General features: G+C 42.6%; 2 protein-coding genes across 4 annotated transcripts; both read right to left on the minus strand.

Moving 5' to 3' along the window:
* Nucleotides 1-2,224: 2,224 nt before the first annotated feature.
* On the minus strand, nt 2,225-9,488 carry LOC139533013 (kinesin-like protein KIF20A). Of its 3 annotated transcripts, none has more exons than XM_071331166.1 (19): nt 9,369-9,488; nt 9,051-9,184; nt 8,511-8,621; nt 8,187-8,306; nt 7,906-8,044; nt 7,014-7,198; nt 6,805-6,892; nt 6,516-6,695; nt 6,255-6,366; nt 6,101-6,163; nt 5,261-5,407; nt 4,883-5,048; nt 4,370-4,546; nt 4,088-4,227; nt 3,693-3,858; nt 3,316-3,481; nt 3,048-3,148; nt 2,803-2,922; nt 2,225-2,720 (listed from the first exon to the last, which is right to left on the minus strand). In XM_071331166.1, the coding sequence occupies exons 2-19, from the start codon at nt 9,180-9,182 to the stop codon at nt 2,475-2,477; spliced, it is 2,559 nt and encodes an 852-aa protein (XP_071187267.1). In that variant the 5' UTR covers nt 9,183-9,184; nt 9,369-9,488; the 3' UTR covers nt 2,225-2,474. The 3 variants fall into 3 exon arrangements, with proteins under 3 accessions (XP_071187267.1, XP_071187266.1, XP_071187265.1); XM_071331165.1 differs by having other exon boundaries at nt 2,225-2,702; nt 9,261-9,474; XM_071331164.1 differs by having other exon boundaries at nt 9,261-9,474.
* Nucleotides 9,489-10,639: 1,151 nt separating this feature from the next.
* On the minus strand, nt 10,640-12,568 carry rps20 (ribosomal protein S20). Its single transcript, XM_071331167.1, has 4 exons — nt 12,420-12,568; nt 11,501-11,600; nt 11,228-11,301; nt 10,640-10,861 (listed from the first exon to the last, which is right to left on the minus strand). The coding sequence occupies exons 1-4, from the start codon at nt 12,420-12,422 to the stop codon at nt 10,679-10,681; spliced, it is 360 nt and encodes a 119-aa protein (XP_071187268.1). The 5' UTR covers nt 12,423-12,568; the 3' UTR covers nt 10,640-10,678.
* Nucleotides 12,569-13,260: the final 692 nt, after the last annotated feature.

Consider the following 13,260-nt stretch of genomic DNA (forward strand, 5'->3'; position numbering starts at 1 on the left):
GTCAACAAAACAAAGGAGATGATTGTGGACTTCAGGAAACAGCAGAGGGAGCACCCCCCTATCCACATCGACGGGACAGTAGTGGAGAGGGTAGTAAGTTTTAAGTTCCTCGGCGTACACATCACGGACAAACTGAATTGGTCCACCCACACAGACAGCGTTGTGAAGAAGGCGCCGCAGCGCCTCTTCAACCTCAGGAGGCTGAAGAAATTCGGCTTGTCACCAAAAGCACTCACAAACTTCTACAGATGCACAATCGAGAGCATCCTGTCGGGCTGTATCACCGCCTGGTACGGCAACTGCTCCGCCCACAACCGTAAGGCTCTCCAGAGGGTAGTGAGGTCTGCACAACGCATCACTGGGGGCAAACTACCTGCCCTCCAGGACACCTACACCACCCGATGTCACAGGAAGGCCATAAAGATCAAGGACAACAACCACCCGAGCCACTGCCTGTTCACCCCGCTATCATCCAGAAGGTGAGGTCAGTACAGGTGCATCAAAGCAGGGACCGAGAGACTGAATAACGGCTTCTATCTCAAGGCCATCAGACTGTTAAACAGCCACCACTAACATTGAGTGGCTGCTGCCAACATACTGACTCAACTCCAGCCCACTTTAATAATGGAAATTTATCAAAAATGTATCACTAGCCACTTTAAACAATGCCACTTAATATAATGTATATGTATATACTGTACTCGATACCATCTACTGCATCTTGCCTATGCCGTTCTGTAACATCACTCATATATCTTTATGTACATATTCTTTATCCCTTTACACTTGTGTATAAGGTAGTAGTTGTGGAATTGATGTTATTACTGCATTGTCGGAACTAGAAGCACAAGCATTTCGCTACACTCGCATTAACATTGCTAACCATGTGTATGTGACAAATACATTTTTATTTGAAACAGATTCAACCGCAAAGGGCACCTATCGGTAGATGGGTAATAAAATAAAAAGCAGACATTGAATATATCTTTGAGTATGGTGGTTATTAATTACACTTTGAATGGTGTGTCAATACACCCAGTCACTACAAAGATACAGGCGTCCTAACTCAGTTGCCAGATAGGAAGGAAACCGCTCAGGGATTTCACGAGGCCAAAGGGGACTTTAAAACATGTTTTCACTGTCATTATGGGGTATTGGTTGTAGATGGGTGAGAAAAGACATTCCATTTTGAATTCAGGATGTATTAAGTCAAGGGGTGTAAATACTTTGACGGCACTGTATAGGTTAACTTGGGGGTAAACGCCCCCTCCTGTAATTCTCACGGAAACGGTCACCTGTTTTTCTCTAGGCATCCAGGGAAAATGTTTAGTCTTGCTCAACTAAATCAACTTTTTCACTCGAACAAATGATTGAGGTACATTTTAGAAAAGTTACATATCTAAGTCAGATCTATAAACTTTTTATATACAGTACAAGTCAAAAGTTTACACCTCCCATTCCAGGGTTTCTTTTTTTTACATTGTAGAATAGTGTAGATAAACTGAAATAAAACATGGAATCAAGTAGTAACCCCCACACAAAAAAAGTGTTAAACATGTCAAAGTAGCCACCCTTTGCTCACTCTTAGCATTTGAGGTAGTCACCTGGAATGCATTTCAATTAACAAGAGTGCCTTAAGTTAATTTGTGGAATTTCTTTGATTAAAGTCCCCTTGTCCGAGAGATTTACATGTTATCACGCCAGCCTACATGAAACATCTTATTTTAAGTGTTTCTAAAATCCCTTATGGGAACAATGAATGGTGGAAAAAACTGGAACCATTACCCTGTTTGATAGCTAGGCTGTATGGATATGACTACTGTGGGGCTCTATTTTGACTGGAATTGTGTTGTCATTAAGGTGCAGCATTTATTGCAGTTCAAAGTAGTTGTGCTGCTTTCCCCCTTGTAATTGCTCAACGAGATTGACTTCCGTTAAAAAAAAAAAAAATTGGGGTGCCCGTTAAGTTTAAGCACAAAGGTCTGCGCAAGGCCCTGGACCAAAGGTACTAGATGAAGAGAACTTGTGACTAAAGACCATTTGTATGGCACCTGAATGTCAACTTGATGTCTAGCTTTCTCCACTTTGACGAACCAACTTCAAACATAGCGAAAGAGCTGCAATGTACTTATGCATTCCGTGAGAAGTTAAAATTACACTTGAAAGCCATATAAAAATGGTCATATTCTTTCAGATATGGTCTCCCAATGAAATGGATCAGAAATATTCAGTAGAATTTTATTTAAGACTTACAACAACAACAAATAAAACAAGGGCTCTATTCAATCCCCATCGCTGAAGTTCAGCGTTAAATTGTGATTGCAATTTGGAAACATTTCCTTTCCATTTCAGAGACCGTAAACATTGCACATTAAAGCAATTGGAAATTAATTTATTTCACGCAATCTGTAACACTTCAACGAGACAGATTGAATAGAGCCCTAAACATTTTTAAAAACGGGGGAAGACGGTAGTTAGTGGAAGGGCCTTTTCAGCAAGGGTGTGGTCCGGACAGATTTCCTCAGTGTCCTGGCAATGGTGCTTGTTCGTGGCGACGTCACAGATTCCCTAATGTTGGCCATGAAACCCCGCTTGGGCTGGACAGGGGACTTCTGGGATAGCTTGGCCAGCTCTTCTTTTAACAATGCCAGTTCTTTGTCCTTCTCCAGACTGCCCTTACCTATACTCTCCAGATCATGTGCCTGAAAACAGAGATTACACTGCACATCAGGTTTTCCTACGTGGACACTGACAAACTAGGCTTAAATTGTACACACACACACAAGTTCATGTAGTCTATACCTGGTCAGCTAGCTTCTTATGTAAAGTATCTATTTCTGACGTTTTTTCAAAGAAGCGTTCTCTGGCCTCATGTAGTGCATCATTCAGAACTGCAATCCTTTTTTGCAAAGACACAATCAGCTGGAAATAAGCAAGAGACATGCCAGGTTTGAGTTCCAACATTTGGGTTTCAAAATGCATTGCACTGCTTTCCCTTATAGAAACACCAACTGTAAAAATTATGCCTTCAGGCTAGGTTTCCTTACCTCTTTCTGCTCACCGAGTTTCTCCATCGCACTTTCTTTCAAAAGGAGTTTGCGTTGCTCTGCGTCTTTGGAAACAGCTGTGAGAACATCCCCTGCTGAGACTTTGAAATCAATAGGTAGATATAAATTAGCCTTTCCTTTAAATTGATATAGGCTTATTGTGCACAGTGATTTGTAGTTTAAGGTATAGAATATAGGCTTACTGTACAATCAGATTTACAGTTTGTTAATTAAATAGATTCAACACTGAGGGAGATGGTGTACTGACCCGTTAACCCTTCCTGCATAGCCACAGGTGGTGGTTGTGAGATGCTCTCTGTCTGGCTCGAGTTCTCTTTGGTTGGAACCATAGATGAACCCACTGTGGAACCTGACAGCTTGTGCTCCATCTCAGACAGCTTCCGTTCCATCTCAGACAGCTTCTGTTCTAGTGCCTATAGAGATTGAGTCCATATTTACCAAACCTTTGCACCAACTACTAGTTTTTTACTTCCCAGAGGAAAAACAGGAAACGTATTTCCCCTCAGGGGAAAAATTAAACGGGCACAAACACTTGGCAGATCTGACCCTAAATTGACAGAATTCATATCTGACGAGGTGGTTGTGGCAGGACCTTGTCAGTCACCTAAAGTGAGTGTCTAGTACCTCTACTTTCTCCTGCTCAGCGATGAACTCCTCAAGGGGTACGTAATCATCCTCTACGCGCTCCAGCGCCCTCTGGTAGGCATGGTCCTTCAGGGCATCCTTGTACATCTCAAATGTGTTCTCCAGCTTCTCCTGGTAGCTCTCCTTCAGCTCAGCCACCTGACGACTAGAGAAACATTTACACCATCCTTTTAGAAGATCATTTGGAAGACAGTTTATGGGTGTGGACAAACGCACAAACGCTATTCATTAGATCTTAAATGAATTGCACACGCTATGGTGCAGCAATGCACCACCAATGTGTAGCACTGCCATGGGTATTGCATGAGAACACTAACATAGTGGAAAGGGGGAAGGCGTGATCGTGCCCCATTTGACGCTCGGGGAACACTCACTTCCTGAGTTCTTCGCTTTCCATGAGTTGCTGCAGCATGGCGTCTCCCATCTCCTTGCGGATGTCAATCTCCTGGACCAAGTTCTTCCGTCGCTCAGCCAGGAGCTTGGTCCTGAGATTCTCGATTACATTCATGAGATCCTAGAAGACAGCAGCAGTTCATAAAGTAATCAGACACCATTGATTCTGTAAATTAACATGATATTGCATCCATTCCTATGAAATAAAATCAGAAACAGCAGAACACTGGCAAAATCTTTTAGACCGTTTGGATGGAAAATACCTCCTGGGGTAAAATGGACATGTCTGCTTCATCCTCATCCAGCAGCTCTTCTTCAGACAGGTAGTTCTCTAGAGCCTGGTCGTCGATGACCCCGTTCTTCAGTAGAGGCTTCCCATCACGCCCCACCAGCCGCGGGGTCAGAGACTCTAGACACTTTGTTGGGATCAGCTGGACCACCTAGGACAACAAAGGTGATTAGTACCAATAGGGTTCTGGCCAAAAATAGTACACTATATAGGGAGCCATTTAGAACACTTCTAGTATTTCAGTTTAGGGTGTGGTACTTGTTTACTCCCCATACCATAATTCTCACACTAATCCTTATCAATGCGGGGGAGTGAAGTACACTTTGTGGCTAGACATTTCAACAAATGGAATTTGACCGTGACACCTATAGGTGGATTAAGGGCATTGCAACTGACCACTACATTTTTCAACCAAAGTGAGAAATTCATAGAGTCAACTCTAAACCTAGATGGAGTAGAATGTTGACAGGGTGGGCGAGAGACCAACCTGCTTAGCGATGGCAGAAAACTTCATGACATGGAGAGTTTCATCATATGTGGATGCACACTGATTGATGTTCACAATCATGGAGGCTCGGCCCTTCCCACAGAAGATGGACTGGAAGATACGGGTCAGTTTGCTCTCCCTGAAGGGAATATAGCCGTTTTTCATCCTAAGAGAGGGGAGGAAAGGATGACGACTCTTGAATTCATCAAATAGCAGCTTTCCAATCAGTTTCATTCAGGGTTTGGAAACATGCATTTTTATTTACATGACAAATCAGGTTTGTGTGCAGCATTTGGTCAAATTTGTCGAGGTGGTTTTGAAGCAGTGGTGTTTATACAGTCATTCTGGTAATCAATGGCAGTGGTACTTGTTCTGTACCTGTCACTCTGATTGCTGCGCAGGGCAGCGATGCATTTCCCCAGGATGAGCAGAGAGTTGTTGATGTTCCCTGCTTCCTTCAGCCTCTCCCCAAATGTCTTAGTTTTTCCGCATCTTTCCGAGCCAGCCAGGTCACACAGAGAGAGTCTGGGGTGGAAAAGAAAGCGTGGACTCTTGAGCAAGTTGCAGCACAGCATTGTAATTAATCCTAAAACTGCATTATGAATTTACTCAAACAATGAAGCTGACAAATTAAGGATAACGGAGGAGTCGATTTCTGCTAACTGCAGTTAGGTGAGTAAACCATTGGTTGGATTTTGTGTTTAAAGCACTTAGAGCAACAAGTATTGTGTGCCAGTGTTGGATTCTAGCTTGAAACACACTTATTCATGTTACCATATTAAAACATATTGATTACTTTAAATGTGTATGCAAAGTTATTCAGTTGAGCCTATGGAGGCAGGCAAAGGGCAACAGTATGCTTTTAGTCACTGATACGGTAGGACAGCCGTGGATTAGGGAGGAGTGAGGAATTCAGCTCAAGGTCAGATGACATGAGGAGGAACATACCAGTTACACATATGCCCACAAATGTTCTAGTAGGAGGCGGGGCCAAGACTACACTCGTGAGAGGAACCAATGAAGTTTGAGTAGCAACAGAGATCTGTTGCTAGCTAGCTGTGCAGGGAGGCGACTCCTAGTAGGAAGTTATAAATATTTATGTGCTTGTGGAAACATTTCTATGCTGCCGTTTGACCCAGTGGGTGAATAAACTTGGTTTGAGTATTTACTCTGTTTAGAACCTAACACCAGGTACAATATGGATGAAAGTCAACTCACTCTGACATCGTCTGAACCTCAGTTCCATCAATTCTCAGTAATTTGATGGTAAATATGCTGTGGCTGTGACAAGGGGAAAAATGTAAAGACAACAATTATTGTATGCATCTCAGCAATCCACATAAGAGTATAAAACAAAAGTGAGTGAACATGCCTTCTGCTTGATGAATGGTTCATCTTAGTGGAAGCAGCACTTCGGTTTTTATTTCCAACTCTGAGAATTTTGCATGCCTCCTCGGAGTTGTGAACATTGATCCACTTTAGATCTGAAAAAGGAAAAATAGGATTACATCCATTTCAATACTACATGAGCTATGGTCTGCGTCAAAGCAACCATTGAATAAAACTGAAGTGAACTTGTGGGCACTTTGTTTCAATGGGCACGACATCCCACTGCCTGCCTACACACACACACCTCTGACATACGAGTTTCCCGCACTGTCCTCACACACACGGAGGGCTGTGCGTCTCTTTGTCTTGGAGGTGGGCGACGCCTGCAGCAGGTCATACACGCTCTCGTTGTAGATCTCGTAGAAGGACACCCACAGGGCGAACTGGCTCCGGTCCCGACCGCCAGGCGCAGCCACAAACTCAACTAGGATGCAGAGAACCACAAATGATCCCGTTTAGGCATTTCTATCAATAGCCATTCCAGAATACAGATGTTTGACTTCAACAGAGATGGGCTTACAGATGTGATGTACCTGTGTTATCGTAGGAGACTGAGAAGGAGAGGCTTCCAGTAGAGGACGTGTGGGATGAAACTCCACTGAGGCGTGGGGGTTCATTTTCCTATGTGGGGGTGAAGAATGAAGGTGGTTATAAAAGATCAGGGTAACAAACAAAACCGTAAGACAACTTCACATGACCCATCAACTAATTAGGCTACTCCACATTGTGTGTCCGTGTTCACCTCTTTGAGTAGAGCAAATATAGCTTCTTTGGTGTTTCGTTCCTGTTGGACCTGGTCAGGCCCTAGGTACTGAGCAGCGCTACCGAGGTACGGCTTCAGATCCATGTTCTCATACTGTCTCCCTTTGATGTGTCTGAAGATGACATCCAACGCCTGGGGGAGAATACCAGGGTCTTTCTGGGATCCTGCAACAACAACAAAATACAGAAAGTCTGTCCCTTGCAGCCAGTCCTTCACTGACTAGTATCAGTCACAGCCAGCTGCATTGGTTTCAACCAAAGTGTAGAAACCCTGGATGACCGAGAGGGGGCGATGTATTGAAGCCACTGCACAGCCATTGTGGTACTCCATTGTAAAGACTTTTGGAAGCTATAGAAATGCTTTTATTAATGTCTACAGTCATTTTCTATTAAATCATTATGTGATCAGAACACATTCATTAAAAAAAATAACATTCCTTAACTTTTTGGGGGAGTACTAATGCTACGGTCCCCACTACAAAGAAATACTAAGAAACACAATTTTGTCCTTGAAACATTTAATTGAAATGCTGTAGAATCCCATGCATTCCTATGGAGGACTGCTTCTGAGTACCACCAGTATTGCATTGGGTGGCTTCAAAGCCTCTAATTGGCCAACACATAGAATAAACATCATTGGTTTCATCAGGAAAACTCAAGGATAGAGACGTACAGTCTGTCAAATGGGATATGGGGCAAAAATGGTGTTTTAAGTGTGAGGGTCTCTCCCTTGTCCTCCAACATACCAAATGCAAGAAACTTACACACACCAACACAGCAGATCCTATCCAAACAGAAGTTGGGTGGCATAATTACCTTTGATTAGTAGGAAGATTACAATGAGCAGGGCGGTTACTTACTAGCAGACTTACCTTGAATTGTGTGGGTCTTGCCTGCATTGGTCACACCATAGCTGAAGACTAGAGCATTCTTCCCCTCCAGATAATCGTGAACTTGGCTTTTGATGGTGCCTTCGAAGAGATCTGCCTGCTTCGTCTCGGGCCCAAAGATCTGAGTGAAATTTAAACATGAGACCAAGAACATTACATTTCAGTCATTTAAGAGGCACTCTTATCCAGAGCGACTTACAGTCAGGATCAGGAACCACCCAATTGTTCCAAAACAAGGCATTAATCACATACGTAAGTCTAACCTGAGAGAATGAGAATGTGTGTATCGCCTGGCCAACGCCCTTCTCACTGCTCTTCATGGTAGCAGAGCCTTTGGGCGCATGCAGCATTACGGTCCTGGCATTCTCAAGAACCACACAACCCTGCAGAGAGACGAGAAGATCGTGGGAGAGGTGTGGATCAGGGAAGATAGTTTACAGGACCTTCAAATATTTTGTAAACTTTAAATAAAAACCTGGAGTCAAGACAATGACATATGGTACATTTGAAACCTGACCATATACTCTAAAATATTACTGTTTAGATTAGGATCAGCATTTTTTTTAAATGGTCCCATTGCCACATACCTGGTCCTCATTGCTGGAGATCTCATCCTTGGAAAAGGGCCTCACCCTTAGGTAGACCCTCAACTGCTGGTGTTTCTGCTGCTGCTGTTCTGCAGTGTCCAACACCTCACTCTGGCCAGGGGAAAAACATTCATTAAGTCAATACAATCATGTGTTGCACCCTTAAATGGAACCCTATTCTCTATGTAGTGGTCAAAAGTAGTGCACTATATAGGGAGCCATACTACAAATTACTCAAACTGTCAGTCAATAGGCCATTGTAACATTATCAGAACTTCAACATTGTGGGCTCCCGAGTGGCGCAGCAATCTATGACACTGCATCTCAGTGCAAGAGGCATCACTACAGTCCCTGGTTCCAATCCAGGCTGTATCACACCCAGCCGTGATTGGGAGTCCCATAGGGTGGCACACAATTGGCCCAGCGTCATCCAGGTTTGGCCGGGGTAGGCCGTCATTGTTAATAAGAATTTGTTTATAACTGACTTGCCTAGTTAAAAAGGTTACATGTAAAAAAATATTTTTAAAACCTTGGGAGTACCTGCATGGAAGCAATAGAGGAGAGTTCTGAGAGCACATCTCGATGGGGATTCCATGCATGGAGATCATTACATGTAGATTCCATTGCATCAAGTACTGTGCCATCATGGGTCAAATCAATGATTGTTGTCATGACTAAGCAAGAAACAGATGTTAAGGATTCAAATGTATGTGAGAACCAATAATTTTGCTGTATTTCACATTTACTTACGACCAGAAGAAGCCATAGTGTTGAATGAAATAGATTGCTTGTTTACAAGCAAGGAAAAATACTCGCCAACAAATGTTGATAAAAAAAATAGAAGTATTGTATATGAACCTAAACACAGGATAACTTGCAGTCAGAATTTCCAATATCAGTAAGCAAACAAACTCCACATAAGACCAAACAACTTCAGGTTAAAATCAGTACTTAATTGAGAACAGGTGGAATCCTGGGTTAACCAATCACTTTTCAGAAGGTTTGCACAATCTCAAATTGACCCCTACTATAGTATAGGTCCATTCCCCAATTGCTGATGTCATTAGGCAAGCCGAAATTCCCACCCATTCAAACATGCTGAGAAGGTTCTGTTTAGATTTTATTTTCAACCAGCGCTTGTATTATTTTAAACTTCGTGTTCATTCAGTCAGATGTTGTGCAATGTGACACATATGAAAAAACAGGATTTGTCTGCAATGGGGCTTTAAAGGATTGGTTTGGCTTAAGCTAACCTAATGTAGCTGGAGTAAAAGAAAATGCCTGAGCGGAGTTCACACCCAGTTATCAGCAGAAAGGGAAGCTAGATTGAGTTACCCGTTTCCCTGAAAACCAGATTTATAATTTGGCAAAAGCCATTATGGAGTTAGCGTGGTAATAGTTCCACCTTGCCCTCTGATATGCTATGTAGAATGTCAGCCATACTGTATATACCTATCCATGCCTTCCAGAGACCCGCATGTGTCCAGGGTGGGGGCTTCAAATCCATCATTTCATTCACGCTATATTGACTATACAAGGCATGCCTTGTATATAACGTGAGACCTAATCCAGCCACTAGGTGGCACCCAGTTCAAAATTCCTTTCTTTTTCTGATTAGACAAGAATAAGTGGACAGTTGAAAACAACTCCCCAGCTGGCATACTAGCCTATTTCCATATCTAAACCACTTAACTATTGAGATGTACCTGTACTCTTGATTCCTCTCCCATCCCCACCTAAAGACCTTGTGCCGCAAAATATTTTGCACTATTACAGGTAGGAAAAGGACCACAATCAATGACCAATAACCAAACCCCAAAACAAGCCCCCTTCAGTGGTAGCATTTGAAGGTTCTTGTTTTCACAATCAATAAATTTGAGTAAACACCATAACCATTCAGTGGTCTTAAAAGTCCAGTCACCATTGATAAACATCCTGTACTGCAAGCCCACACCAGACCTCAGACCAGTTGAGAAAGGCGATTGTAGTGTTGATAAAATAGTCCTATATTGACTGAGCCAGTTTCATAGAATAAACTTACCAATAAAAGCACCACTCATAGGTAGTACCTGCAACCCCGGCAACATTTAATATCCCTCAACATTGAATGAGCCAAAATATCCACACAATTATGTTTGAAGCTTTTATTGCATTGGGCACAAAACAGCTTATGCATCAGCGATGGTGACCTCAACCTCTACACCAGGCTCAATGCTGATTGAGGTGATCTGCTTGACAATCTCAGAGGGACTGTGCAGGTCGATCAAACGCTTGTGGATCCGCATTTGGAAACGATCCCAGGTCTTGGAGCCTTCTCCACAGGGTGTCTTTCTGGTGGTGATGCGCAGAGTCTGAAAGGAGACGAGACAAAATAAAACAGGATACCACCCATCAAATGGTGAGGTGAAGTGTCATTAAATATTTTGGCCAAGTGAACACAACAGCACAACTTCAACACCTTTCCCTGGAGCCTAATGCCACCTGGTGGAAAACGAACTACCATTTCCCCTCAACTTACTTAGCCTTAGTGATCATTTTATTTGAAAAAATTGTAATGTCGTCCCCTATTCAATCTGAGCCACCACTGGGGAGTGGGCAGAAAGCGAAGGGTCGTTGATTTGGCATCACCTCAATAGAGACCCAGGGTAGACCACAGATGGGAGTCCCAGGCTGTCAAGGATGCGGGAAAGACCATTGTATATATCTGGTGTACATACCTTTGTGGGCATACGGACTGGTCCCTTCACCTTGAGGTTCTTCTCCTTAGCTCCACGGATAAGGTCTGCGCACACTAAGAATATTAAGTAAAAGGGCTGCATGTCAAAAAAGGTGACATCATGCACTTCAACGTGCCATCAATGGGTCCACATAGCTCAGAATAGCGTATTATGAATCAGAATTTATCATAGCTTCAGCTATGTCATATCAAGTTGTTTTTATCCTCATAGCCATAGATGTTGACAAAGTTACAGTATTTAAAGTGAAGGTACCCTTCTCCAGAGACTTGACGTTGCGGCTGGTGAGGGTGATACGGATGCGATGGATGGCAACCTCAGCCTCAACAGGGGCTTTACCGGTGTCCTTGAACGCCTACAATGCAAGGAAAGAATCACGCATTAAAAAACAGAGGGCAACTAAGTTGAAAGTGTGCTTCAAATGTGTAGTCATGGCTCAGAATAGCGTATTATGAATCAGAATTTGTCATAGCTTTAGCTATGTCATAGCAAGGTGTTATCCTCATAGCCATTGGTGTGTAAGTAATTAATGCATGTATTGTAGCCAATTCTGACGGTTCTAAATCCAAGCTCCAGAAAGGAAGTGAGCGATGAACGAGAATATCAGCAATTGCAGCATCTGGTAGTTAGCTATTGATTCTAACGTTCACTGAAATATTAACTTGCAGCTACATTGTCATGGTTTGGTGTCAAGATGTAGTAACGTTAACCATCTACACTTAAGGCTTTAAAGTACGTTAACCAAACATTCGTATCAAACTGTTTGGCATATGGGGAAGCAATAATGAAAAGGGAGGGAAATGTCCGGTTGGCTAATAAGCTAACGTTAGTTCGTTAATTAGCCAACAAGGTAAAGCCAAAAATCAGGAATTGGGTCAGACTTCAGTTACTCGACTCATTTAAAAACAAACCAACTATACCTCTTCACATCAAGACAACTCAGAACTAGTTCAACGTTATCTGATTCGACCCATTAAATTGGCAGAAAGCCATCCAAAATGAATAGCTACCTACCCAGCTATCTTCACTGGCTAGTTAGCTAGCTAGCAACTACACGTGCAACTGCCCTGATTCAGAGCGACTAACGTCAACAGACTGTCCATCTATCTAGTCTCCGCATTGCGAGCTAGCTATATGGTGATATTTGCGTATAGTTGAAGAAATGAAACGTTACCATTTTCTCTTTATATTCCTGACCGACTTATTCGTAAGTTCCAAGCGAACAGCGGTGAGTCAGGAACGTCAGTTCTTCGCGAAAGGGAAGGAAAGAGGCCTGCTTCCGTATATATACGCACTACATCCGGGCACCACGTGACCTTTGTGCCAATAGAATAGCCTGAACACCAAGGAGGCGTATCTGAACCAAATCACCCCTAAAGGCCCAGTTCGAATATTATATTTTTCGAATATACCCGTCCTCCTCTACTCCCTTGAAGACTTGAATATACAATACTTTATTATCCGTGTTTTCTACGGAGTAATGTCATGTATGTTTCTATGTAATGTAACGCACTGGACCACAATGCAAATACTTGACTTTGTGTTATCCCTGTAAACATTTTAAAATGTACTGTGTGTATTTTTTTGGTTTCAAATAAAATCAATCAGTTCTTCCAAGGGACCTAGCTTTCTACCTTCCACCTGAAGAAGCCTGTAGTTTCTCTGTTATGTTGAGTATGGTGCTGTGGCCAACATGGGTAAACTTTTCTGCCTTGTCTGAAATGTGATTATTGCCTGTGTTGCTGTCTGCTATGTAGGGCTGTTCTTGCTTTTATGTGCTGCTGTTTTAACCACCTTCAACTAGCAATTTATAGCCTAAAATCAGGTAAATTTGCAGCAATGTTGATCTTTTTTCCCTTATGAAAATACAAGTGGTTCCATTTTCTTCTGAGACAAGACACACCCATTGTATACATTTGGTTGAAGGTTAGGCCATAGATTAGTCAGCTTAAGTTAGTTTCTAAGTGTAAGCCTAAACACACAATTACCAAACAAATTATTTCAACATGAGCAAA

This window comes from Salvelinus alpinus, chromosome 10 (assembly GCF_045679555.1).
Source record: "Salvelinus alpinus chromosome 10, SLU_Salpinus.1, whole genome shotgun sequence".
Classification (NCBI taxonomy): domain Eukaryota; kingdom Metazoa; phylum Chordata; class Actinopteri; order Salmoniformes; family Salmonidae; genus Salvelinus; species Salvelinus alpinus.